The 26,978-nt window shown below is 29.6% G+C and overlaps 3 protein-coding genes across 3 annotated transcripts; 2 read left to right on the top strand and 1 right to left on the bottom strand.

Moving 5' to 3' along the window:
• The first annotated feature begins 10,008 nt into the window (after positions 1–10,008).
• Positions 10,009–14,471, top strand: LOC107626191 (DEAD-box ATP-dependent RNA helicase 37). Its single transcript, XM_016329010.3, has 7 exons — positions 10,009–10,471; positions 10,829–11,703; positions 11,820–11,903; positions 12,264–12,506; positions 13,050–13,217; positions 13,371–13,484; positions 13,632–14,471. The coding sequence occupies exons 2-7, from the start codon at positions 10,960–10,962 to the stop codon at positions 14,115–14,117; spliced, it is 1,839 nt and encodes a 612-aa protein (XP_016184496.1). The 5' UTR covers positions 10,009–10,471; positions 10,829–10,959; the 3' UTR covers positions 14,118–14,471.
• Positions 14,472–15,356: 885 nt separating this feature from the next.
• Positions 15,357–18,900, top strand: LOC107626190 (RNI-like superfamily protein). Its single transcript, XM_016329009.3, has 12 exons — positions 15,357–15,646; positions 15,740–15,799; positions 16,199–16,282; positions 16,492–16,622; positions 16,727–16,802; positions 17,274–17,344; positions 17,670–17,756; positions 17,835–17,907; positions 17,994–18,061; positions 18,142–18,210; positions 18,421–18,526; positions 18,612–18,900. Exons 1-12 carry the CDS (start codon positions 15,452–15,454, stop codon positions 18,675–18,677), a joined length of 1,086 nt encoding a protein of 361 aa, XP_016184495.1. The 5' UTR covers positions 15,357–15,451; the 3' UTR covers positions 18,678–18,900.
• A 989-nt stretch (positions 18,901–19,889) lies between these two features.
• Positions 19,890–23,836, bottom strand: LOC107626189 (endoglucanase 17). Its single transcript, XM_021116510.2, has 8 exons — positions 23,525–23,836; positions 22,939–23,145; positions 22,230–22,430; positions 22,023–22,115; positions 21,625–21,786; positions 21,332–21,437; positions 21,059–21,222; positions 19,890–20,648 (listed from the first exon to the last, which is right to left on the bottom strand). The coding sequence occupies exons 1-8, from the start codon at positions 23,807–23,809 to the stop codon at positions 20,316–20,318; spliced, it is 1,551 nt and encodes a 516-aa protein (XP_020972169.2). The 5' UTR covers positions 23,810–23,836; the 3' UTR covers positions 19,890–20,315.
• Positions 23,837–26,978: the final 3,142 nt, after the last annotated feature.

The raw sequence follows: 26,978 nt of genomic DNA, 5'->3' as shown, positions 1-26,978 counted from the left end.
ATATGCGACAAAATATTATCATGAATTAATATTTATTATTTACAAGAGAATAGGTTTTCATTAATGATAATATTTTTAACTAAAATTAGAAACAATAATTACAATAGAAAGTATAATATTTATATGTTAATTTTTATTGGATAAAAATTAATATATCTTATTTATTAAATTATATATATAAATAGTGTGTATAAAAATATAATTATTGAACTGACTCTGAAAATTTTTAATGATTACAATTATCATATATTTTTCAATAAGATGTTCTCATGATAAACATAATATTATAATTTTTCTTTGACATCAGATTATAATGATAATTAACAAAATATTTATTCTAATTAAATGGATGTTGAATATGTTCTAAATATTTGTAAAATTAATTATTAATAAATATAAAATTCATCAATTATGGTAATGAGTTCGAGCTCTATAGTTATAATAAATGAATTAAACAAAGCCTAAGTTAAAGAGTTTGAATGAATTAAAAAAATAAGTTTCTTAGATCATTTATAATTTATTTATCTATTTATTTATAATTTATAAAAGTTGATACCAATCTTTTATACAATAAGTTTTAGCCATCTTAGTTTTTCTAATAATGCCACATCAACATTTCTAAATACATAACAACATATGAGTATCATTCAATCATTTAAAAAAAAATTTTACCTATTATTATTTAACTGAAATATAAATTATTAATTACATACAATAAACATATACAAATAAAGCGTCATAATTATAAAAGATTTTAATTATAAATATTTAAATTTTATACTATTTGACTTATTTATATCTATTGTACAAAATTCTTATTACTACATTATTTACTATTTAGTCTATTACAAATTATATTGCATACAATTGTTATTACTATTATTTGATTTTTTATCTCTCATACAAATTATTAAAAACTACTTTAAAAAAGTTTAAATTTGGCACAACATCTTCGTATTAGATATATTTAAATATATCATTATTATAAAATTAATTCATAATTTTATATTATATTTTTGGTATTTTTATTCGAATCCATTTTTTCCTAACTTTTTCTTTTAGTTATATACGAACAATAAAAACTACAAAGATGTAAATTTGTATAACTTTAATATAAAAAAAACTTGTTTTTTTTTTCAAAAATAAATGAATTCAAATTCCTAAAAACAATAATCAATAATCTAATTTGTATTATATTTTTGTTAAATAATTATATCGAATTATATTCAAACTATCAAATAAATATTTTGCAAAATATTTTAATATAAAATGCTTTAAATTTAACATTAATATGCATATTATCTAATCAATATTAGAATATATTATATAATATAAATAATTTACCTTTTCGCGTAGTGCGGGTCTCATTCTAGTTTATTATAATAATAGTAACAAGTTAGAGTTTTTTGGTGACTAGTAACAAGTTAGAGTTTGAAAATCAAATATATTTTAAGGGTTAATCGGAAAGATGGAAGAAATTATATTTTTGTTTTTCTTGAATTTAGTAAAAATATTATTACTTCATATTATGGAGGAGGAGTGTTGCTAGACGGACAATTTTGATTAATAAATTTAGTATAACTAAATCACTAGCCGTCTGATTTTCCATAGAGTTATTCTCATAAATTCTGTGATGAGAAATTCGATAAATATCTGAGAATCACATCATCATAAAATAATAAGGCGGATTTAGACTTGATAAGTGAAAAGAATAAATAATTCCGCTTCTCCTCTCAGAACCGAACGTATTTCAAAGGAAATGATGGTCACCGCTTCGTGAAATCAATGATGTGATGTGGTGTTGCAAGGAGAGGAAGCCACGAAGTCTTGCCTCACCAGCTCATCCTTCTCTACCTTCTATACATATATATGACAGTGATTTGGACCTGTCAAAAATTAGGTCATTACAACAAGCAAGTGTAATACTTGGTAAAGAGTTATTTAATTATTACTTGAATTTGATCAAATAAATAATAAAAATATTATTTGTATACCAAAATTAACTACTATGTATTTTTGTGCAAATACATTTGCTATTTAACTCATTTTCAAAATGTATATTTTATATTTTAATATATATTTTATAATAATAACGAATTTTGATGATTAATTTTAATTTACACCTAATATGGTTAAATAAATAATTATACCATCTCAAATAGAATGTTATTATAATTAACATGGTGTGGGTACACATCATGCCTTCGTACTATCTAAACAAAAAAACTTTTTGATACTATCTTATTTCGATAAAATTTAAAGTATGTACTATCTAAACAGAAAAATTTTTTTATACTATCTTATTTCGATAAAATTTTAAGTATAGAATAAATCTGTTATCTAGTTATTTTTTATTAATTTAATGTATAGTTGTAATAATTATAATAAGAGTACATAAAAAGTATATAAAAAATATCAGCTAAAAATTATCTAAGTAATAAAATTAATTTATTATTTTTACTGTATTAATAACATTTTGTAATTAAATTGACTAATAAAGTTAAACTAAACTGTAATACGTCAGTAAAATTTGTTTGTCAAATGAAAACTCGTATTTGTTTATTTGGGAAGGAATAATAAATAGGTTCATATTTCGGTGATACAAATTTGGTTTTCAGTATTAATATAAGTAGTAATTATTATGATTTGCCCAACTAAAAAAAATGAGTTTATAAATTATAATTTTAGTTAGACTATCTAAAGTCAAATGATAAAAACTGTATTAAAATAATAAAATTAATCATATCAGTAAAAAACAAAAAACAAATTACTATAATATATACACTATTATTTCAATCTAGCAAATACTTATTAGAGATTTTTTATAAAAATGAGTTTTTTTATTTCATTAAATTTGTTTTAACTCACAAAAGTTTAGCAAGATGTGAGAGCGATATTTTAGATTCAATTTTTTTTAAAAAAAATATTACAATTAAGAGAGTATATTAGATTATATTTGAAAAAAAATTCTTTTACTATGATAAAAAATATTGTTATATATAAAAAATAATTTATCACTTAATTTTTAATATCCGTAAGAATAAGACTGTAATATTAAAAAAAAAATTTAAAAATATAATCATCACTTAAAAAAGATCATACACCTTATTAGTAATTGATGATAAAAAAAAATATTAAAGTAACTATTAAATATTACAAAACTCCTCTTTCTCAATCGTAAATTCATGTATTTTTCTTGGAAAACAATGCATGTATTTTTATTGTTGTTCACAGCTTACACAATTTAGCATGGAAGAAATTATGGATTTGTATCATCTAATATTATGTCATCCTAAATTATAAAATCATCCTTGTGTATGTGTTTGTCAATTAGCCTATTTTTGATAAGGATGAGTCAGAAATTATTATTGACCCAGTGTATAGAATTCATTTAAGTTAAATGACTCAATAAGATATTAGAGAGACAATAAATTATTTGTATAATATGTATAATGGGTTATTGAATTACAAAAAAATTTTAATATTATGATACAATTCATCCCAAAAATTTCAACTAATAAAAAAATGTAACACTAATAGTTATATCTCTAATACTTCATAAACCTCTATTGTACAAATATTCTATTAACTCTTCATACTTTCTCTATTCGGACCTATTCTAAATTGTCAGTTTGCATCATCTAATATTATGTCATCCTAAATTATAAAATCATCCTCATATATGTGTTTGTCAATTAATTTTTTTTTATAAGAATGGGTCAAAAATTATTATTGATCAAGAATATAAAATCCATTCAAGTTAAGTGACTCAATAAGACATTATTAGATAATATTATAAAATTTTAAGAAAGCAACAGCTATTTTTTAACTCATAAAAATATTGTACTATTTTGTAGAAAGAAATTTACTCTCAATATTGTCAACATAGATTTATAAATCTACATCAAATATCAGTATCAGGAATACAGAGGTAGATAAATTCAAATAGCAAATTTTTGATTTTTTGTCTCACCATTCTTACAGATAGTTCTATTTATTACTTAAATATTTTTTTAGTAATAGTTATAATTAATTATAAGAAGAGTACACAAGGAGTACATAAAGTATAACTAAAAATTTATACTAATAAAAAATAATTTACATAATACTGTTATCATTTAACTCTTAAAGGTAGTAACATGGAAGGAATATTCGTCAAAAACAAACAAATAATACCGTAAGAAAACGCCGCCATAAGAAAAGATAAGAACGCCATGATCAGAAAAGACAAGAGTATAGAGAACTCAATTCAGCCTCTTTTTGCATAACCTACAATGGAGACGCTATCATTATCGGCCTAAATTATTATAACCTGAATCAAGTCATGATCAGTGTTTGAAGAATAAGTCTCTCAGCATGTCAATCAACTAAGTTTATAGAAAAATAGACAAAAATCTCTTTTATTTCTAAGACATTGTCAATGTAATATTATTTTTTTATATCAATAATAAATATTTATTTCTAACAATAACAGTAACATATTCTAAATATATTCACAAATCAAACATATCAAAAGTCATATTATATCTATTAAGTTGACAACTAAAATATATAATTAAGTTCATAAGTTTACATGATTAAATCATAATTATTATCTAAACAGTTTAAAGTTTAAAATAATATAACATAAACTACACTAATATCTTGCCTGTGACATATGAAGTATTGACATAATTTAGATTTTTTTGCAAATGTTCTATTACATACAAATATAAATAGAAGAAAAACTCATGAAATGACTAAGACCTACTACGAGGTAGGTGAAATGAAACTTGGATTGATACCTTATATAAAAAATATGAGAATTCGATAGAGTGAGTTTTGTAATTCAGTGAGCAAATATTATATTTATAATTATAACACACACCAAATGTAACAAATTTTACCTTAAAAGTTATATATTTTTTTAGCTATAAATAATTCATTCGGTAAATATGCAAATAAATAAATAATTAATTAAACGAATGAATTGAGGCAGGAGTTCTAATTCAATAGTCAAATTAAATCGAATGCTACACATTTAAACGGTTCCACCTCTAAGAATAGTCGTTTCCTCTAGTATGGCAACGTTGTGGACTTGTGACCTATACGTTAGGCTAACAATGCTTCTGTTAGTTGAGAAGTATGGGTCAGATGCATCTAAATTAACATCATATTTGCCATTAAGCACAATTTTCTAGTTAGAGTCTCCCAAACTAATTTAAAATAAATCGAGTAGAATAAATCTCTAATACTTATAGCATAATACTAAATTTCATAATAAACCAAATACATATAAGTATCCATACTAAAAAACAAATTAAAGCACAATCAAATCAATTAAAAAAATATGCTTTATAAAATATACGAATATCGTCTCGTGTGTATTTTAATAAAATTATGAGTTTTTCAAAAAATCGTTCCAATAATCCAAAAATCAAAGCAATCAAATATTTTTAAATGATGAAAATAATGATTCAATTTAAATATTGATAGTAATACACTTAAAAATAACTATAAACGTAATATCGGCTCACAACTTGATTTCAAAGAACCAGAAACAACTCTAAACGCGTCAATGAGGTACCAAATGATGTCTAATAATTTCACAATTCTAGAAATATGATAATAATAATAATAATAATAATAATAATAATAATAATAATAATAATAATAATAATAATAATAATAATAATAATAATAATAATAATAATATTTATGACCTACTAATTTTTTTAATTAACATAATTTTACTCAATTTGATAAGAGTCCAAATTCATTTCAGATTTAAGTATATCCACAAGTATAAGAATGACAAAAATAGAATATATAGCTAATTATTGAGTCAAGTTACTTTGAAATCTTAATAATAACTGAAACTCAAAATTTGAATGCTTCATTCACTCATTAAAATAAAACACCATGATTTGGGGTTGTTAGAAATAAAAATTGAATAAAAAAATTAGAGTAGAGAAGGAGAAGAAAGTAAGATAAAAAAAAGTGAGTTAATGGTGTTGTAGTTAGGACAAAAATCTTGAAACAAAAATGATGAAATGAAAGAAGAAAAAAGAGGAAAGGAGAGAGCTTGAGTTCCTTTATTTAGAAGAAAAAAAATGAAGAAGAATGAAAAAAACACAAAGTGATCAAAAAGGAATAAAGGGAGGAAAGCGATTAAGTGCGGGTACTGCCCCATATACCATGCCCTCTGTTTTTCTCTCTTAAGGTTAATACATAAATTGTGTTAATTTATACCAGAAAAAAAGTACAGTGGAACTTGTTAAAATAATATATATTGATATCAAAAAATTTATTAGTAAAATATAATTATAATTGTTAACGAAAATTTTGGTAAAATAATAATTTAATAATTAAAGAATTATTGAAGGGTATCTTAAAAAAAATAATTTAATTTTTATTTTTTTAAAAAATATTTTAGTAAAAATCTCCTTTATCCAAAATCTCCTTTATCCTTAAGATTTTGTCAATTGAATATTATTTTTTTGTATCAACAATAAACATCTATTTCTAACAACAGCAGCAACATATTCTAAATATATTCACAAATCAAACATATCAAAAGTTGCATTATGTATACTAATAATTCTACAACTCTGAGCGCATCAATGAGCTATTAAATGATGTCTAATAATTTTACAACTCTATAAACATGACAATAATAATATTTGTAAACTACTAATTTTTTCAATTAACATAATTTTACTCAATTTGACAAAAGTATCAAATTTTTTAACCTAATTACTCTCATTTCAGATTTAAGTATACTCGCAAGTATAAGGATGACAAAAATCGAAGATATAGTTAATTATTGAGTCAAGTTACCTTGAAATTTCAATAATAATCGCAACTCAAAATTTGAATGTTTCCTTCGTTCATTAAGATGAAACTTATCATTTGGGATTGTAAGAAATAAGATTTGAATAAAAAGAGATAGAGTAGAGGAGAATGAAGTAAGATGAAAAAGTGAGTTGATGGTGATGTAGTGGGATGAAAATCTTGAAACAAGGATAATGAAATGGGAAAAGAAAAAAAAAAGGGAAAGAAAAGATTTGAGTTCTTTTGTTTAGAAGAAAAAAATGAGAAACAATGAAAAAAACAAAGAGTAATTTAGAAAGAACAATGGGAGGAAAGAGATTAAGTGGGGGTATGTGCCCACCACATGCTATGCTCTCTTTTTTTCTCTCTATTTTTTGAGGTTTTTATATAAATTGTCTTAATTTACATAAAAAAAGTACAATAGAACATGTTAAATAGCAAGTGTGAAGAGTATAATGAATTAGTCCTATGTTAAACAAAAACAAGGAAGAGTGAAAAGTTTATAAAATGAGAGACCCATTAACTTGATTCCTTAAGGTTTGGAGTTGGATGTGATATTCTCATCTTATGTTCTTTTACTTGGTTCCTCTCCGAAATATCCTTGATGGTCAAGAGCTCTCCATAGTAACCCAACAAGTGGTATCAAAGCCAATGATTAATCGATTTGGTGATTAAGGAGTAATCAAAATGAAGCATCAAAAGTCTTACTGGCAAAAGTGATTCGAGGATGTTGTTAGATAGCAAGTGTTGAATTAGTTCCCACAGTGGATGGCCCCACAGTGGTTTGGTGGTTAATGAGTATTCAAAGTAAAGTATCAAAAGTCTTATCGGCAAAAGTGGGTTAACAAGTGGTATCAGAACCGAGACAAAAGTAGTCTGGAAAGTGTTATCTTTCCGACAAAAGTGTAGCAAGTGTGAGGAGTATAATGAACTCCCTACAGTGGTCCAACAAGTGGTATCAGAACCGAGACAAAGGTGGTCCAGTTCGCAAGAACATGACCTCCTGAGTTGGGGGTTTTGTTATGGGTCCACTTCTTTATTCTAAAATAGTTGAGGGCTTATCCAGATATCTGAGATGGCAGATCACGTGACCCCTCACAACTTTTAAAAGATTTTGGAATCTTACGATTGAAAAATATTCTCCTCAAGTGTTAAAAAGATTCGAATAATACAGATTCTAACGTTGAAAGAAATTCGTACAAACCCTAAAAAGATGGAATGATGGCGGACGATATAAAAGAGAAGCTTTTTCTTCCCCTCATTGTTGACATATACTATACCCTAAATTTAATATTTCTTAGACTATTTTTATTTGGACATCAGAATATTTTAGCATGTATATGCTCCCTTTTTGGCAAATTATAATCTCATTGTCTTCAGCTCATTTAATCCTTGATTTTATCTAATTTTCTCGTCAAATAACTCAGGTACAAAATCAAGTGCCTTGTATGATGTAATATTTTACTATGAAATGTTTTGAAGTATTTTTACACATTTTTTATTCTCTAAGTTTTGAATTCTCACTTTAAAGGATAAAGTGTGATCTTTCACTATTTATTTCATAGGTGGAACAAAAAAATATGAGAGAGAAACTATTCAAGGGTGAGAAATTACACTTTATCCTCTAAAGTAAAATTCAAAATTTAGAGAATCTAAATCTTTTTACACTAATGTAAATAAAATGGATTTGGATTCTCTAAAGTTTGAATTTCACTTTAAAGAGTAAAGTGTAATCTCTCACCATTGATTTCATAAGTGGGACCAACAATAAATATAAAAGAGAAACTATTCAAGAGTAAAAGATCACACTTTGCTCTCTAAAGTGAAATTCAAATAAAATATTAATAATTACTAAGAGTTAACCACAAAAAACGCTTCCGAATTATTCAAACGCGGACAAAAATACACCCGAATTTTACCATCGACAAAAATGCCTTCAAATAATTTAAAAACACAACAATAATACCCAATAGTAAATATATATTTTCAAAAAATACCTTAGAAATTGAATTTTGATGCAATTTTTTGCAAGCATGATTATAAAAATAATATATTATTATACATAAAAATTGGTAATTTTTTGTTAAGTATATAATTTTTTATAATTATTTTTGTTAATAACTAATAATACTTTTAAAAAAATCACAAAATAATATATACTTAACAAAAAATCATCAAATTTTAATAATAATAATATCTTATTTTTTTAATTATGCTTGCGAAAAATTGCATCAAAATTCAATCTCTAATATATTTTTTGAGAAATACATATTTAATGTTAGTTTTTTTTGCAAGATTATCTAACATTAAATATGTATTTCTCAAAAAATATATTAGAGATTGAATTTTGATACAATTTTTTGCAAATATGATTAAAAAAATGAGATATTAGTATCCTTAAAATTTGGTAATTTTTCGTTGAGTATATATTTTTTTTGTTAACAACTAATCATACTTTTAAAAAATCACAAAAAAATATATATACTTAGAAAAAAATGATCAAATTTTAAGAATAATAATATCTCATTTTTTAAATTATTCTTATAAAATATCACATTAAAATTCAATCTCTAAGATATTTTTTGAAAATATATATTTACTATTGGGTATTGTTGTTATGTTTTTAAATTATTTAAAGGTATTTTTGTCGATAGTAAAATTCGGGTGCATTTCTGTCCGCATTTAAATAATTCGAGAACGTTTTTGGTGGTTAACCCTAATTACTAATTAATAACATCTTTAATAAAAAAAATTTATAGAAATAATATGATTTAAACTTTTTTTGGTGAATATAGTTTAAACTTTAAAGTCACGATGAACCGACAATTATAATAATTAAGTGGCATCAAACAAATTTTTAAATATTGGTTTAATATAGTTATTTTTTATAATAAACAGTTTGATATTCACAAATTATCTATCTATGGGTATTACATTATTAATAATATTTTAAAAAAAATTGTGTGATGATTCAATTAAATATTATAAGATTTTTTTGAAAAAATAAGTGATAAATTTAAATATTTTTGCTAATATAATAGTATACGATTAAATAAGACTAAATATTAATGAAGTACCTATTTATGTACCTAAAAATGAAATAAGATGATTGATGTATTAGTACATTTAAAATCTTGACTATATTAACTTAATTTAAATTTACTAAAATTGTTTAGGTATCAAACATATCAATTCAATTTAAATTTAACATGTTTTATTTTTTACCTCCAAATAAAACCAATTTATGCATGCACCTTTCTAAAATCAGTCCACAATATTTCAATGGATGAAAGAAAAGAGAGTAAAAAAGAAAGGAAAACTACTATTTTGGAGAGGCAATAAAAATTGCATGAGTTACAAAGAAAGAAGCTTCTTTTTTCACCATTGGATTCATTTAGATATTTCAATTTCAGTTAATAAAAAAATATCATTATCTTTTTTCTTCAGAGTAAAAATAGTGTTTGGTAAAGAAAACATAAAGAGAAAAAAAATACCACTTTTGATTCAACTTGGAAAACGCTGAGAAAAATCTCCCCTTTGACACAAAGGAGAAAATCATCATCCAGAAAATTCTTCAAAGCTTAAATCTTTTTTTGTTTCGCACTAATTCTTCTTTTTCTGCAATCGAAGCTTTTTTCCTCTTTCCTCATTTGTTCAGGTTCGATCCTTTTGCTTCATTTCTCACTCAATCTTCTGATTCGCTTGTTGCGTTTTTACAAAATATCGTGTTTGTTTCGTTTGATCTGTTTGTTAGCATATTGTAATTTCAGTTCTGGAGGTAATTATTGGTTCTTAATGTTATTTGAGGCTTTTGGATTCAGATTGTTGTTTTTCGATTTTGTTATTTGCATGTTGGATTTCAAGTTCGAAGCTTGAAGTTTCTATTGTGCGATCTCGTGTGTTGTAACATCATGGATCATGATTCATTGTGTTTCAGCATCTAATCTTTCATTATTGTTCTTCAATTTTTGTTTTTGGTTTCCCGTTCTGAACTTTTTTTTGTTTTGTTGTTTAGCTGATCAGGATTGTATAATAGAAGCACAAGCATTGAGAGGATCATAGATTGGGAAGCATTGTTTTCTTTTTTGTTTTGTTTAGCATTTGGTTGTATATCACAGCAAAACTCACAAAAAGTTTTCTGCAACTATGAGAACTTCTTGGGCAGATTCTGCTGACAATTCAGCCACTCGTTCTTCCAATACCCATGCGCAGTCTAACCGGGCTGCATATGTTCCGCCTCATCTTCGCAACCGGCAAATGACTTCTGAGCCTCCTGTACCATCGAATTCAGCAGCTGCTTTGCCAGCTAATGATCGGTCGAGTTATGGTGGTCCAACTGCTTCTTCTTATGGGGGAAGTTCCTTTAATAAGCCTGATTTCGGGCGGCAAGGATATGGCTCTGGTTTTCAGACCGGTGGTGGTGGTGGTGGTGCCTGGAACAACAATAGAGGAGGAGGGAGGGACCGTGGAAGGCGCGAGGCGAACCCTTTTGAGAATGACGACGCTGCGGATCAGTCAATTGGTGAGCAGGAAAACACAGGGATTAACTTTGATGCCTATGATGATATCCCTGTGGAGACTAGCGGAGAAAATGTGCCTCCACCTGTGAATACATTTGCAGAGATTGACTTGGGAGAGACATTGAATCAGAATATAAAGCGCTGCAAGTATGTGAAGCCAACTCCGGTACAGAGGTATGCCATACCGATATCTCTTGCTGGACGAGATTTGATGGCTTGTGCTCAGACAGGGTCAGGAAAAACTGCTGCCTTTTGCTTCCCTATTATAAGTGGAATAATGAGGGAGCCATTTGTTCAAAGACCCCGTGTAGGACGAACTGCTTACCCACTGGCACTTATCCTCTCCCCTACTAGGGAGCTTTCGTGCCAGGTGTGCTTCTAATTATGATTTCCACTGTGCACTTTCTTGATACTGTATAGTTGTTTATGATTTAACCGTCCTTGTTATCTAAGAATATATTCCCTCTTGGCTTTATCATCTTACAGATACATGATGAGGCCAAAAAATTTTCTTACCAGACTGGTGTCAAGGTTGTAGTTGCTTATGGAGGAGCACCAATCAACCAACAGGTAATAACTTGTGACATTTTGCACTCTGATTCATCCGAAAACCTTTTTGCTTCATACTATTGATTGTTTCTTTTTTCCCCTCATCTCCTTGACGTTGGAGTTTATGGGAATGAATACAATGTAGTTTGTTAGCCTGAGAGGTCACATCTTAAGTTTCGGGTTGGTTATAATATGATACATTTTGTAGCTCTATATTCTTTATTATGCTTACTGGCACACAGATGTGGAACCAACACACCAGAATAGCACATGAACAAAATTATTAAACTAAGGCACTTGGCTGTTGTTACTGGTAGAATAGTTTGGACATTCACTTCTTTAATTTGGTATTAATGTTGTGTAACTTGTGTTGCTGCTCAGCTGCGGGAGCTTGAGAGAGGAGTTGATATTCTGGTTGCAACTCCAGGGCGATTGGTAGATTTGCTTGAGAGGGCTAGGGTATCGCTGCAGATGATAAGATATTTGGCTCTCGATGAGGCAGATCGTATGCTGGATATGGGTTTTGAGCCTCAAATAAGAAAGATTGTTGAACAAATGGACATGCCCCCACCTGGCATGAGGCAGACACTGCTCTTCAGTGCGACATTTCCAAAAGAGATACAGGTATATCTTGTGACCGTTAGTCTGTTACTCAGATTCTCAAGTGGATGCATTAGTATTTTCCCCCTCAAAAAAGCTTCAAAATTGCTTTCGAAAGAAGAAAAATAATTTAGAGATAAAGTTCAAAGTTTGAAAACACGTTTTTTGAGGAGCTTTTTTCAAAGATGACTTCTATGGCACTCTTTAGAATCGTATATTTGACATGAGTAGAGAAAGTGCTTTCTACTTTAATTTTTGACTCAAGGAATTGGCAATAGTAAACTAGTTTAGCTCTACCTTTGTTGAAGCTTTCTAATTCATCAAGTTACTTATGTTTGGCTTTGTTTGACTGTGAAGTTACTTATTTATACTTTATGCTGAGAGGATAATCCCTTGAGAGCCAGTTGGAAACTCCAATCAATAGAGCTTGGGATGTTGACATCCATGTTGCAATCGAGGATCTAGATATATTTTTCTTTTAGCAATGCCAATGATGGTGCTTGCTCTTATGAAAAAGTGTGTTGTTTTAACTGATACTTTTCTTTTTGCAATTTTTCCTAACTGCAGCGACTTGCATCGGATTTTCTTTCAAGCTATGTGTTTCTGGCTGTTGGAAGGGTTGGTTCAAGTACCGACTTAATCGCTCAGAGAGTAGAATATGTGCTTGAATCAGACAAGAGAAGCCACCTCATGGACCTTCTTCATGCTCAGAGAGAAACTGGTATTGATGGCAAGGTAAACTGTTATCTCTGCTTACTGCTATTTGAACTTTTGCGTTTATGCCACAAAAGTATGCTGTATTGGAATATTTGTTAACACGGTAGTTTTGATTTGTAAATTTATCATATCCACAGCTCTTTGTTAAGAATTTTCGGGTTTCTTTTGCAGCAAGGTCTGACATTAGTTTTTGTGGAAACAAAGAAAGGAGCTGATGCACTTGAACACTGCTTGTGTGTCAATGGATTTCCTGCAACTAGCATTCATGGTGACAGAACACAACAAGTGAGTCCAAACACTAATTGAAATTTATATTTAGATGTAAAACATGTCAGCATTAAGGTCCCATTCGAACTATGAACTAAAAAAAGTTCTCTCTCTATATATACTATACATTTCTCTATTTATATAACTTAACTGCTCTGTATGCAGGAAAGAGAACTAGCATTGAGATCATTCAAGAGCGGAAACACACCAATTTTAGTGGCGACGGATGTTGCAGCTCGTGGTCTTGATATTCCAAGGGTGGCACATGTGGTAAACTTTGATCTTCCCAATGACATCGATGATTATGTGCATCGGATAGGAAGAACCGGTCGAGCTGGTAAAATGGGGTTGGCCACAGCCTTCTTCAATGAGAGTAATTTGTCCCTGGCTAAACCATTGGCTGATCTGATGCAAGAGGCGAATCAAGAAGTACCTGCTTGGCTCACACGTTATGCAGCCAAGGCTTCTTACGGCGGTGGCAACAGAAACAGGCGCACAGGTGGATCCCGTTTTGGCGGCCGCGATTTCAGGAGGGAGGGCTCGTTTAACAAAGGAACAGATTACTATGGAGGAGGAGGAACTGGTGGGCATGGGGTTCCGGGCAGTTATGGCGGAGGATATGGTCAAGGCGTGACAAGTGCTTGGGATTAAATTAGTGCCTTCATCACTAATAATTCATTCTCTTGTTGATTGTACATAAGTTTCAGACTCTAATGATAAAAAAAAGAGTTTCATCTTCTCAACCGTGCTTTTCCTGAAATCTTCTGGTGTAGAATTTTGGATTTAAAAGATTTACAATTTGTCTCGGTTTTGCTGGTTTTGGCAAATAAGGTTGAGAATATGAATGCTGCATAAGGAGAAGATAAAATCTGTGAGCAACCCAAAATTTCCTGAATAGATTTCTTTTGAGTCTGTGAAAGAGGGAGTGGGGTGTAACTTGTAAACATATTGGATAGGAGACCATGTTGTACATATTATTCAGTTTTAATTGTGTCATTTCCTCAAGTTAAGTTTATTTACCATGCACATAATATTGATTCCATTGTTCTATCAACGGAAGGTCCCTGCTTAATTACCTTCCTTTTCAACGTAGGGTTGGCTTGGGGAGTTCCAATTCTACTTTCTTGGTGGAAATTTACATATAAATTATCTTCATGTGAAATCTTTAATTAAAAATTATTAGATGATTTGATATGTTTGATTAAACTATTATCAAATAATTTTTAATTATTAATTTTATATAAAAATAATTGTACGTTAGTTTTTAGTGTAACTTACATGCAATTGGTTTTATGCAAAACTTGGTTAGTCATTTGTTCAACATTATAATATATAATTAATTCAAAAAAAAAAAATATTGACAATCATATAACATGACAAAATCATATTCTTGTAAATAATTTGTGTTTCCTATGAAATGTTAAGCGAAAAAAGAATATCAATTATCAAACAAATTACACATAAATTTATATGCAGTTATTTTTATATAAAATTAATAGTTAAAAATTAATATATAATAATTTAGTCATATATATTAAATATCTTAATTTTTTTAATTATTAACTTCACATGAAGTTTTTTTTTTTAGTAAAGATAGGAGACTCGAATCCGCAACCTCTTAATTGAGTATGGAGAGACTATGTCATTTGAGCTATTAACTGTAAGTAAAATATCTTTTATGCATTGAAATATGAAAACTTTTATATTTCTATCTAATGATAAAAAAAAACGAAAAGAAAACTAATGCTTATATAATTTATTAATTTCCAATATCTAACCTAATATGAAATTTTTCATTATTTTTATTGAACAGAATGGCGAAATTATTCGAAGCTTTCTCTGAAATTTAATTACACAAAAAAGTTAATTATTCATTTATGTATTCATTAGAGACCGTACTACTACATATTCATAACTGGTAGTAGTTGTAGCAAAGGATCGCAAGTTCGAAATCAATACCATCAAGGCTGTGTTCTGAGTCAACAATGGAGGAAACAGAAACGGAAAAAGAAATTGAAGAAGGAAAGGATGCAATTTGGTGCAGAGAAACAGTTCCACAGGTTATGAAGCTTGTTTGTTCATCGCTGCCTCTCACTCTCTCTCAGACTGACCTCATCTCTCTCCTCCTCGTCAGTCCATGGCTCAATCGCACCCTTCTCTCTTCTCAACCTCTTTGGCAGGTCCTCCTTCTTCTCTTCTCCTCAATCACCTCTTCATTTTCCATCAAAGTTTCATTTTTTTGCTCATTTTTGTTTTGTTTTATTGGTTATTAGTCACTCAGTTTTCGAGAGTCAAATAATGCTGGGAATCGCCTTATTGCTGCTCTTTCTCTGGTTAGTCTGTTTCTTCTTTTTCTTTTAATTTTTTTGTCCATTGTTTTACAATACCATCTAAGGATGCTATTAACTGCGTACCTTTAGTATGATGAGTGTAGAAGTTAGATGCTTTTAGGGATTTGGCAATATAGATTGATGAATATGTAGGATAGATGAAATGATACTGAAAATGTGTCCAAGTTAAACTCTTTTTGTCCAGTGAAGTGTGATGATTATACTGATGATGCTGCAGTTAGTAACTGTTGTAAACTTTAGATTTTCAAAGTAAAGATTAGAGATACTATGAAGGACTTTCCTGATTTTTTTTTTTAGTTTCCCCTTTGTAATTGTTTTTTCAGCATATTTTAGTTAATGGTGTTTTGGACTTTTGGGATGAAATTTGCTTGGTTGTTGTAGCCTAGATATCGCCATGTAAAGAAGATTGACCTAGAATTTGGGCGAGACGTTGAAGACTCGCATCTCATCCTTATTAAGCAAAAGGTAACAGATTCTTTTTCATCTAAATTGAATACTATGTCTATCTGTTATGCTTGCTAAGTTGATATTTTCAGTTCTCAAATCACAATCAGTTGCTTCTTTTCATTTTAAAAGAAAGAAGATAACCTTAATTAACAATATTTGCACAACTACCTTATGATGTAAATTATATGCCGACTTTCATTCTAACCAAAGTTTTTAAGCATTTCTAGTGCTTTGAATCTCTTCAATGCTTGGAGTCTTTAAATCTCAATGGCTGCCAAAAAATCTCAGATACAGGAATTGAAGCAATAACCAGTTGCTGCCCTCAGCTGAAAATCTTTTCCATCTACTGGAATGTGAGGTGATTTAATATTTTCTTATGACATTTAAATTAACTGTTTATATCCTTAATTTTGAATTCAAAGTTCAATCCAAGGTAAAAACACTGAACAATCATATTCTCAGGGTGACAGATACAGGACTGAAACAAACAGTTCAGAACTGCAAATACATAGTTGATTTGAACATAAGTGGCTGTAAGGTACATGATCCTTTGGATTAGTTTTACAATTTGATTCCTAAAGTGTTTTATCATTTATGCGAATATGAAAATAAAATTATGTTACATAACACAAAAAGTATTGCATAGAATGAGTATCTAGCTAATCCATTCCTTCACTTGAAGCTTATAACTCGGATGAAAAATATAGTTCTGTGTTGCAAATGACTATACAAACAAAGTTAAGTAAACAAGTCTTAAAACATCTAGCATATGGGAATTTGAAGGTCACTAAATGGAGTCAGCAAAGCTCTTATTTAAATGAATGACAGTGAGTTATTTGGAACTGTGATTTCAGCATCTTTGTTGTGACAGATGAAGAGTTGAAGCTTATTGTCTTAGTGCGGTTTTGTAATTACAGTTATGTGTTGAACTAAACTGAGGTGTTGAGAATTTGTATTCATGTCTTCAACAATTGTTTCTGAACAAGTTACCTGGATTTAATACTTGCAGAATATATCAGACCGTGGCTTACAATGTGTTGCTGAGAATTATCCAGAACTAGTGTCACTGAATCTGACTAGGTATTTGTATTGATTTCTAACAGCTTCTGTATCATCAAGCACACTATGCGATTATAAATATCAATTTTCATATTATGGAAATTTGTAGATGTCTTTCAAAACGTTTGTGCATAGCTGTCTGAAAATGTTTGCTGGCATGTTAGATTCCCGTTTTTGTTTCTTAACTCCTGTTCCATGCAAGATGCAAACATTTTAGCTCAAAATACATTTCATATTAATAATATATCAAGCAGCTGTACGCTTAGATGATTAAAATTAACATTTGGAGTAAATTATAATTTTATACCTCTATTATGGTATTTATATCTCATTATTTGGTTCATAGGTGCATCAAGATAACAGATGATGGGTTGAAGCAATTATTGCACAAATGCCTATCTCTTCAGAGTTTGAATCTCTATGCATTGTCTAGGTTGGCATTGTAACTCTTTTTAAAGTTAATGTTATCTTGACCTTGAATTGGATAATTCACATCATTACTCTGATTTAGTTTCACAGATGAAGCTTACAAGAAAATATGCCTTCTGGAGCATCTCAAGTTTTTGGATCTCTGTGGTGCACAGGTAAAATCTTCAGATTACTGAGATTTCTAGGCAGAAACATATCAAATATTGACCTCTGATAAAAAAAAAAAAACTTTGGTTTGTAGAATCTTTCAGATGAAGGACTTTCCTATATTTCTAAGTCCAAGAACCTTGCATCTCTGAATCTGACATGGTAAATGAAGCATCAACTGTAATATATGGAACTTTGTAACATATAAAAGTAACTGAGCTACATCTCATTTTGATTGCTAGGTGTGTCCGAGTGACTGATAAAGGAGTTATATCCATTGCACAAAACTGTACCTCTCTTGAATTTCTAAGGTATGTCAACTTGAGAAATTTGTGGAACTTGTATATATGGTATTGGTGGTGCAATGTCTAAAGTAATGCAGTGACATATACACACACTTGCTGTTGCTTACACATATATATGTCCTTGCTACAGCAACAATGTAAATTGAGCTCTTTATATTAATTTTTAACCTTAAAAAACACTTATCTTGCTAATGTGTTGAAAGGAAATGTTTGCAGCTTGTTTGGAATAACTGGTGTGACTGATAAATGCCTGGAGGAACTCTCAAAGTCCTGTTCTGACAAAATTACAACTCTTGATGTGAATGGCTGTATAGGAATCAAGGTAAATTTGTGCTTGGAAGTAGCTCCATATATACAAATTACAAGTATTAGTTGGACCCGTTTTTTAACAGTTTACCTCTTTGCAGAGACGGAGCCGCGAAGAATTGCTACGGTTGTTTCCAAACTTGAAATGCTTTAAGGTGCATAGTTGATAGTTGATGTGCCCTTTATGGTATTTCACCAAGTGAAAATTTTTATTCTATTTAAAACATTTTACAAGCATATAACTGAAAAAGTTGTTTGTCTCATTCCAAGCAATTCTTTCAGCATTTTCTGTGTTGCTTTTTTCTTTTCTTTTTCTTTTAACAAATTTGTAGCAAAACAAGCGAGCCTCTGTATTTTGACTTCAAATAGTGTACTTGATTTTTTTGAAGATATCTGGATTGTGTTAAGGTTCACCTTGATTTATTTGGTCTAAATTGAGTTGCAAATCAATACTTAATGTTTGATAATAACGAGGATCATTTCCCTAGCTAAAAATCTTCCAACGTGCATGTATCTAACATCCTGATGCTATTTCCTTATTTTTCTTATTTTCTAGTATATATAAACATAATTCAATATTTCACATGTAGTAAGAGGATTTTTCTAGGGCACTAAAAGAAGTTATTCCTTTCTTGATTGCACATGTGAGGATTTTTGTCATTATTCAACTAGGTAAAAGCATTTCCACTTGCAGAGTAAATGCTGATTCTACAATTTTGGCTATGAGGAACTTGAATTAGTCACAAAAATTTTATTTCAAACAGGGTGTTAAAATAGATTAGATATTAGATATAGAAAGATTTCTAGGATTTTTGTTTTCAGTTATTTTCTCTTTTTGGAGAAGCCCTATTTGTCAAGAAGAGTTGATGTCAATTTCATAGCACTTGTGGGAGAGCCTAACATAACCTAAACCAGCTCTTTCAGTCCTATTTCACATGTCCACCAAATCTTCTTTCTCCGTTGCTGTGTCTTAATCTTAATATTCTTTTTTCCACACAACGAAGATAGTAAAATAAATTCAAACTTTACATGCTTGTGTAACTATTGGATTATTTCCAGTTTCTAGTAAAAAGTCTTCTATTAAAATATCTTGTGTTAGATGCATTAACATAGTTCAACGATTAGATTTGAATAATGAGGAAGTACATTTACAATGATCTAAATTTATCAAATTCAATTATCTTGGTGCATAATACACCAAATTCAACTTGATGCACCATATCGTTGCTTGCCTCTATTCCAATCTTCATTTGATCCTTTTTTTTTTTTAATTTTGAGTATGATCGCTTAATTAATCCATGTAACTGATAGTAGCTAATGATACATAATGTGGTAAACTTAGAAAATTGTTAAAGCAAATAGCAGCTAAAACAAATAGCTGAAGGTAAAATCAAACACATTTAGAGTGATTACTTAGTTTAAAGTTCTTAATAAGTTGAACACCACCATTGCCACATTTAGCATACAAGCTTACCTTCCCTACAAACTTAATCCCTTTTTTCTGGCACAAATTTACTGACAGCAATATGTTAAACTAGTAACAATAAGGCTTAGGGGTGACCTAAGAAACACAGACTACCCAAATTAGTAATAATTAATACATAAAGTACACCAAAATAAGTTGGAGATGTTGCAGAAATACTTGTATGCACTTGAAATATTTTTAATACGTATTTTAAGAGTATTTACAACTACCCATTATTGATTTGTTTAAACATTAGAAATGAAAATGAGTAGTTGTAAATGTTCTTAAAACACGGGAAACATGCAAGTATTTCTCGAAAATGGGACACAATAGTCTCCTTCTAGAGTTGACCAAATGAGTGTGCAAGATAAGCTAGTGTTCCAACAAGTGGTGCATTGATATAAGTAGCTGGCTCAGATTGTTCATAATCTGACCGTTGATCAGGGAACCTATCATGAAGATCAGGTCCACCAACAATAGCACCTACAAGAATGTTAGGATTCGGGGATTGTGAGTTCATCACAGTGAACCCTGCTGAACATTGGATCTTCCCAGGGTGAACTGCAATGGAGGGTAGAGATGAGCCTCTGTGGTGTATCCTTTGAGGGTACCTTGGACCATACCCTACCATGTAGGACATCTTCAAAGGGTTATCTCCTAGCAAGTAATCCACCTAAAAAAAAATCAAGTTCAAATTAACAGGCAGTTTAGATTGTTATTGAATAAGATTTTGTTATGTAATAATGAGAATTAATTTTGATGAAATATCAACATAAATGTATTTCATAGAAATATTTAATTTATACTTTTATAGTATAGCATATGGTTCAATGATTAATTTTTTGTTTTATTAAATTAAGAGTGATATAATGCACACAACAATCCAAAACAAGTATTAGTAAACTTTTGTTTTTTATCTAGTTATTTTTTTATATATTTTTTAATAACTATATTTGAATAGGAAAATGGAGACAGTAACGGTTACATATTACATAATCATTGATTTATTATCATAAAGTACATTGTTTCACACTGTTCACCAATGTGTTATATAATTATTCATCAGTCTCATTCTTTTTGTACCTGTTTCTTGGCAATTCTTCTGAGCATGTTTGGTGTTACTGTTGTTCCACCACAGTTAACAACTGTATGTGAAGAAGTCAAGTATTTGGCATATGCTAACAGTAAGAAAGAGGTAGATGTCACATATTGCATGTTGCTATCACTCATTTTGAACAATAGTCCACCTGTTTAAGCACAACCAAACCGTTGTTAAACTAACCGTTACATAATAATATGAAGGACCACATAGAAGGGAGGGTAAGAGAAAAGTAACAAAAGGGATAGGGACCTTACCTGGGGTATATTCAGCAGAAGAGGACCCAGGGATTAAGGAACAAACAAAATTGTCTGCATGCCCCTTGTAGTCATGGAGTGATTGCTCCTTTTGGACAAGAAATTCCTAAAATCAAAGACCACAAAAATGGTTTAAGACTAATGGTTTTAGATAAAATTATTCACGTTGAGATTTTCTATAACTGCCAAGTCTAGAGTTTGAGTTTGATCCTCATTTATATATCTATATCTAATAATTTAAGCTTTTGGAACAATAGAGAATAGAAGAAATGGGGAAGGGGTAGAGTTTGGACCTTGGAAAGAAGTATCCTTGCCCCAACATGCTTGTTATCCCACCCAAAAGTGTTATCATACTCTGCAGCACCAAGGATCTGACCATTGACTTGAATGTAGTTAAGATACATTGGATTCTTGGTGGCCTTGTGCAACCAAGCAGCACCCCACAACAACTCATCCTACCATGTCATGAAAAGAAACTTGAGTATGCTACCACTAACTGAAAAAAGTGTCTTGTTGATTGGATCTAAAAAGTGGACATAAAAATTATGAAAAAAAAAACATAAAACAAACTTGTGGTAAAGAATTAAAAGATGATGTGTACTTATTTAGCACGTGTCGACTTGTATAAGACAGAATGAATATAAATAACATATCTCATATAATGTTCAACTAAATACAGTTGAAAATTTACCTGATAACCAGAGTAAGAGCAATAATAGGGGCACACAACAGGCTTCAATGCATTGCTGTATGATCCTCTATATTTATCAGCAAATTGGAAGACCTATATCCGGATTTAATGCACATTGGAAAAAAAAATTAGTTGGGTCATTTTTCTCCTTTAAAAATTCTATTTTTCTTTTACCCTTTTGAATAATCAAGTTCAAGATTTACTTACCTTAATGGCCCTTCTGGCCAAAATCTTGGAGTACATGGGGTCACTTCTTCTGAAAACAAGGGAAGCTGCTGCAAGAGCTGCAGCAGTTTCAGCAGCAACTTCTGAACCAGGGTTGTTTGCATCAATCTTGAACACACTTCTTGGTGTGTCCATGTCCTCTGGTCTCTCCCAACAAGCATGGTCCTTCTTAGCATCTCCCACCTACAAACCCCAAAAACCAATAATGTCAACCTCAATTCCAATCTTTTTCTTCCTAATCATATCAGCAACTGATTCAGAACAGAAATACAAAGATACTAAAAAACTTACTTAGAGAATAAGACAGATATAGAAACACTGAAACAATCAAAATGTTTCCATGGTGAAACAAAATTTGCTCAATTTGTTGTCCGTTGAAAACTTAGGACGTACAGAAACAAAGACAACTTTAAAAAGTTATCTTTCAAAAACCAACTTTAGTAAACTATTTTTGAAAAGGAAAAGATTTACCGAACCAAATCTTAATAAGTTACTTTCAAAAAGTAGAAGTTTTACCAAACCAAGCCTAAGAGAAATACAGAATTTGCTCAATTTATTGTCCATTGAAAAGCTAAGGACGTACGTAAACAAAGACATAACTTTTCTATCCTGTCTATATTTACTGTCCTAAAACACTTACAAAACACATGCTAAATTTACAATAATGGCCATAGTTGGCAAAGGTTCTAACCTGAACAAAAATGGTGTTTGGATATGCAGTAGCTTTGAGAAGATAATCAGTCCCCCAATGAATTGCTTCTCTTGCATTCTGCAACTCTCCTCTCATTAGTCCACCAAACTCAAGAACACTCCATGACAACATGGTTATGGTGAATGCCATTGGAAATCCAAACTTCACATTGTCCCCAGCATCATAGTACCCTCCAACCAAATCAACCTGCATTGCATTTTCAACATCAAAATAACCAACCTTTCACTCCAAAATCACATACAAGCACATGGTAATTAGTACCTAACATTGTCAATGATCAAAGTCATGGTATGATGGTGAAATAATTACAAATATTTGCATGTTCCAACAATATAATATATTAGATATCATAAATAAAAATAAGTACTCGTAAATGTTGCTAGAGTAAGTAAAAAAATTTCTAACAATGTTACACATTGGATAGTAAAAGTGTACATAACTGTGTTAGTTATATAAATATTTTGTATATTATTTTGTCTGGTATATCGAATAACTAGCACAATACTCGACATACCAGACAAAATAAGTACAAATAAAATATTTTTTCGATAGAACGGATACATACATGAAGAGCTGAGCCATCATAGAGACCAGAATCTCTCCTCCAAGACATTCTCTGGTTAGGAGGGAGCTTACCAGACCTCTGGCCTTCAAAGAACATTATAGATTTTGTGAGGGCATCTCTGTAATTGTGACTAGCAATGTGAGGGTGATGGTGGTGAGGGTGCAACAAAGGGTGGTGATTGTAATGTAATGGAAAAGCATCACAATGTGGAAGAGTAACAATGGAAATACAAGTGATGGTGAAAAGAGAGAACAAAGTAGTGATGGAAGAAACAAAGAAAGCCATTATCAAAGTTGTGTGTGCTTCTCTTCTTTCTTTACTTCCAAGTTCTGTTGTGTGTGTATTTATAAAGAGAGAAAAAAAAGGTGGTACTGTAAAGTAACGTTCTGCTTCTTTAGAATACAACCATAATTAGGTCCACATTCTGCTACTAATCCTACTACAAGGGAAAAAATAAATAAATAAATAAAAAGATAAACTTGTGTTTGGAATTTGGATACTGTAATTTTGGACAAAAGTATCTAGAAAAAATGAATATACTCTTTTTGTTATTTAGATATGAATATAGATGTAAATTTTCTTTTGTCTCAGACATAAATTTTTATATTTTCTGTATTACTTAAAATTTATAACAGAAAATATTTGTCTATACTTCTCTAAATTTTTAATGTAATGCTTAAATATTGTTTCACCTTTTAATTATATCAAGAATTTAATCTTGACATACTAATAATGTAAAAGAATTTTATATATATATTTAATTACATATCACTATATAAATTCATAATTGTTGTATAAATAATTATCTAAAAAATAGACATAGTTAAATGAGTTTGTAAATAATCAAAATTAAAGTCTTGTATCAGTTATGAGTTATCTAATTTACATGAATTTTAAATATCGTCACTCTCTCTCTCTCTCTGCCACTCTGCCACAAGTGTTTATGGCTGTTTCATGCTTTCCATTTCTTTTATAATAACCCGTGTCTAAAATGGTTTTGGAAAGTTACCTATCTCACTGCAAGAAAAACAGAACACAACTCAATGAAGGGAAATTGTTGTTGGAAGCATTTAAGGAAGTTTTTCACTCTGTCATAACTCATAATTGACTTTTGTATATATGAAATAAAATATAAGAGTTTGATTGTTATGAATTGACATTATTAGGTATTTATAATTAAATCTACTTTATAAATATTAAATAGTCAATCCTATTATACGTATAAAAAAAAAACCAGCTACTACATTAGCACTAGTATAGATATATATCAAAATATAAAATATATTTTAAAAATAAATTAAATAACATATATTTATAATATATATAAATATATAATGACTGATTTAATATTTGATTTTTTTTATGTACGGAATATATTTGATAAATTATTTGTGCAAAGATGTGGTTCCTAATATAGTGTCCTCTTGTTTTTTATTTCATGTGAGGCATAATTTATCACTTTTGTTATATTTGTTTTTATGCTAAAAGAGTAATGATTAGATTTTTTAATTTTATTTAATGAGTTATTATATACATATTACACAAAATAAAATTTAAATTTTTACACTTATTTAAATAAACAAATAAAATAATCACTCAACAAACCTAATTTGGTTATATATAAAAACCCTTCTTGTTTAAGTATGTATTCTTAAAAATTCTCAGTGTCACATAATTGTCTTTGTATTAAATGTCTTCAGCGGATTTTATCAACAAAAATTATTTTTATTTCACCTTTCTTTGAAAAAAAAAAAATAAATAGTTAGGCGTGTCTTGTTTGGATAGTGGAGTTGAACTGTTGAACTGTTTAAACTGTGTTTTCCAAGTCCACTGGAAAATTGAGGAGACAAGTACAGTGAGGAACTCAAGTCAGTCAAAAATATAGTAATCATTATACAATAAGTAACATTAGCTTACCTTAATTAGATGAACAATCAAAGTGGATTAATCTAGGGTTGCACATGGCCAGGTGAAGTCGGGTTTGATGCGATCCAAACTCGATTTGAAATATACACCGAGTCTATTTATTAGACCCGAATCCGGCCCTAAACCCGATGAAATCAATATACTTTCGGGCCACAATTATACTGGGTAAAAATTGGGCCGTTAATATTGCATTACGTTGATACTTTCTTGTAAGCTAGCATGTAAAAATATCCAAATTTCTAAGACTCCAACTATTATTTAACATGGTAAAATTCACTTAGAAAAATATAACAAGAACTAATCCTTCTTCAAAATTAAAGCATAACCACAATCAATACTAAAGTATAACCACAATCAATACTAATATTGTCTAATAATACCAAATATTTAAATAAATACAAATAATACAATATTATGCATTAGTCTAAAGTCTTATGCATTCTAAACATAAAACATTAATTTATAGTCTTATAATGACTAATAACACAAAATATTAAGGTTTACAATACTTAAATTCCACATAAGAATAGTCATGATCCATCATTAATAACACAAAATATTAATTGTGTACGATGACCGGGCCACCGGGCCGACTTCGGATGACCAGAGCTATGTCCCGGACCCGATCCAAAATAATGACCGGGTCTATTTTTGAGACCTTTACCCGGCCCTAAACCCGATGAAATCACACCAAATTAGTCCATAAAGTGTTTGGGACCGAGCCGGGTCGGGTCATATGCACCCTGTATTAATCTTTTTTTTTTTCCACTATCTCTTTTCTAACCATATTTGTTTATTAACAAGCGACAGAGCAGGAGCGGAGCTTAGTTGAGATAATAGGGTTATGGTCCCTCAAATTTTTTATAAAAAAATTAGTAGTATTTTTTTAAAAAATAAAAAATAGTTCAGTTGGATCAAATACTTTATTATGACTTAAAGTACTCAGGTTCACTAGCGATTTTTCTATTCGCATTTCGCAGCTCTCTTAATTAATAGATTGATTCGTCTGATATTAAGAGCCCGTTTGGGAAGTAGTAGAAGCTATTTTTTTTACTTTTGGATTATGAAAAGTCACAGCATGCGTGTTTGGTACCACTTTAAAAAAAGCTTTTAACTTCTCACAAAGTTAATTAATAACTTTTTGAAGAAGTAGAAATATATAACTTCTCTGCTTTTCGATAAGTCATTCTACCACTTTCTTAAAAAAATTTAACTTCAAAACAAAAAAAATATACTTTTCCTCTACCACCATTTTAACGTAAGATCTGCTAGAAGCACTAGCCTTCCACCGTCATTCTCACGCAATGTTCCATCAGCTGGAAGTAAGGGTCCTCCATCACCATTTTCACGTAATGATTCATCTGCTAGAAGTATTGATCTTCCACCACCATTTTCAGACAATATTCCATCTGAATAATCTACTGCATATATTTCTTCTAGGTAATTTTTTTATCATATTATCACTCTATTTTTATTATTAAATTTGTATTTAATTGTGGTATGAAATTTCAATTTTAGTTTTATTTTT

The sequence above is a fragment of the Arachis ipaensis genome, chromosome B2 (genome assembly GCF_059453495.1).
Source record: "Arachis ipaensis isolate K30076 ecotype BB chromosome B2, ASM5945349v1, whole genome shotgun sequence".
Lineage (NCBI taxonomy): Eukaryota > Viridiplantae > Streptophyta > Magnoliopsida > Fabales > Fabaceae > Arachis > Arachis ipaensis.
This window is presented reverse-complemented; position numbering and strand designations above follow the sequence as displayed.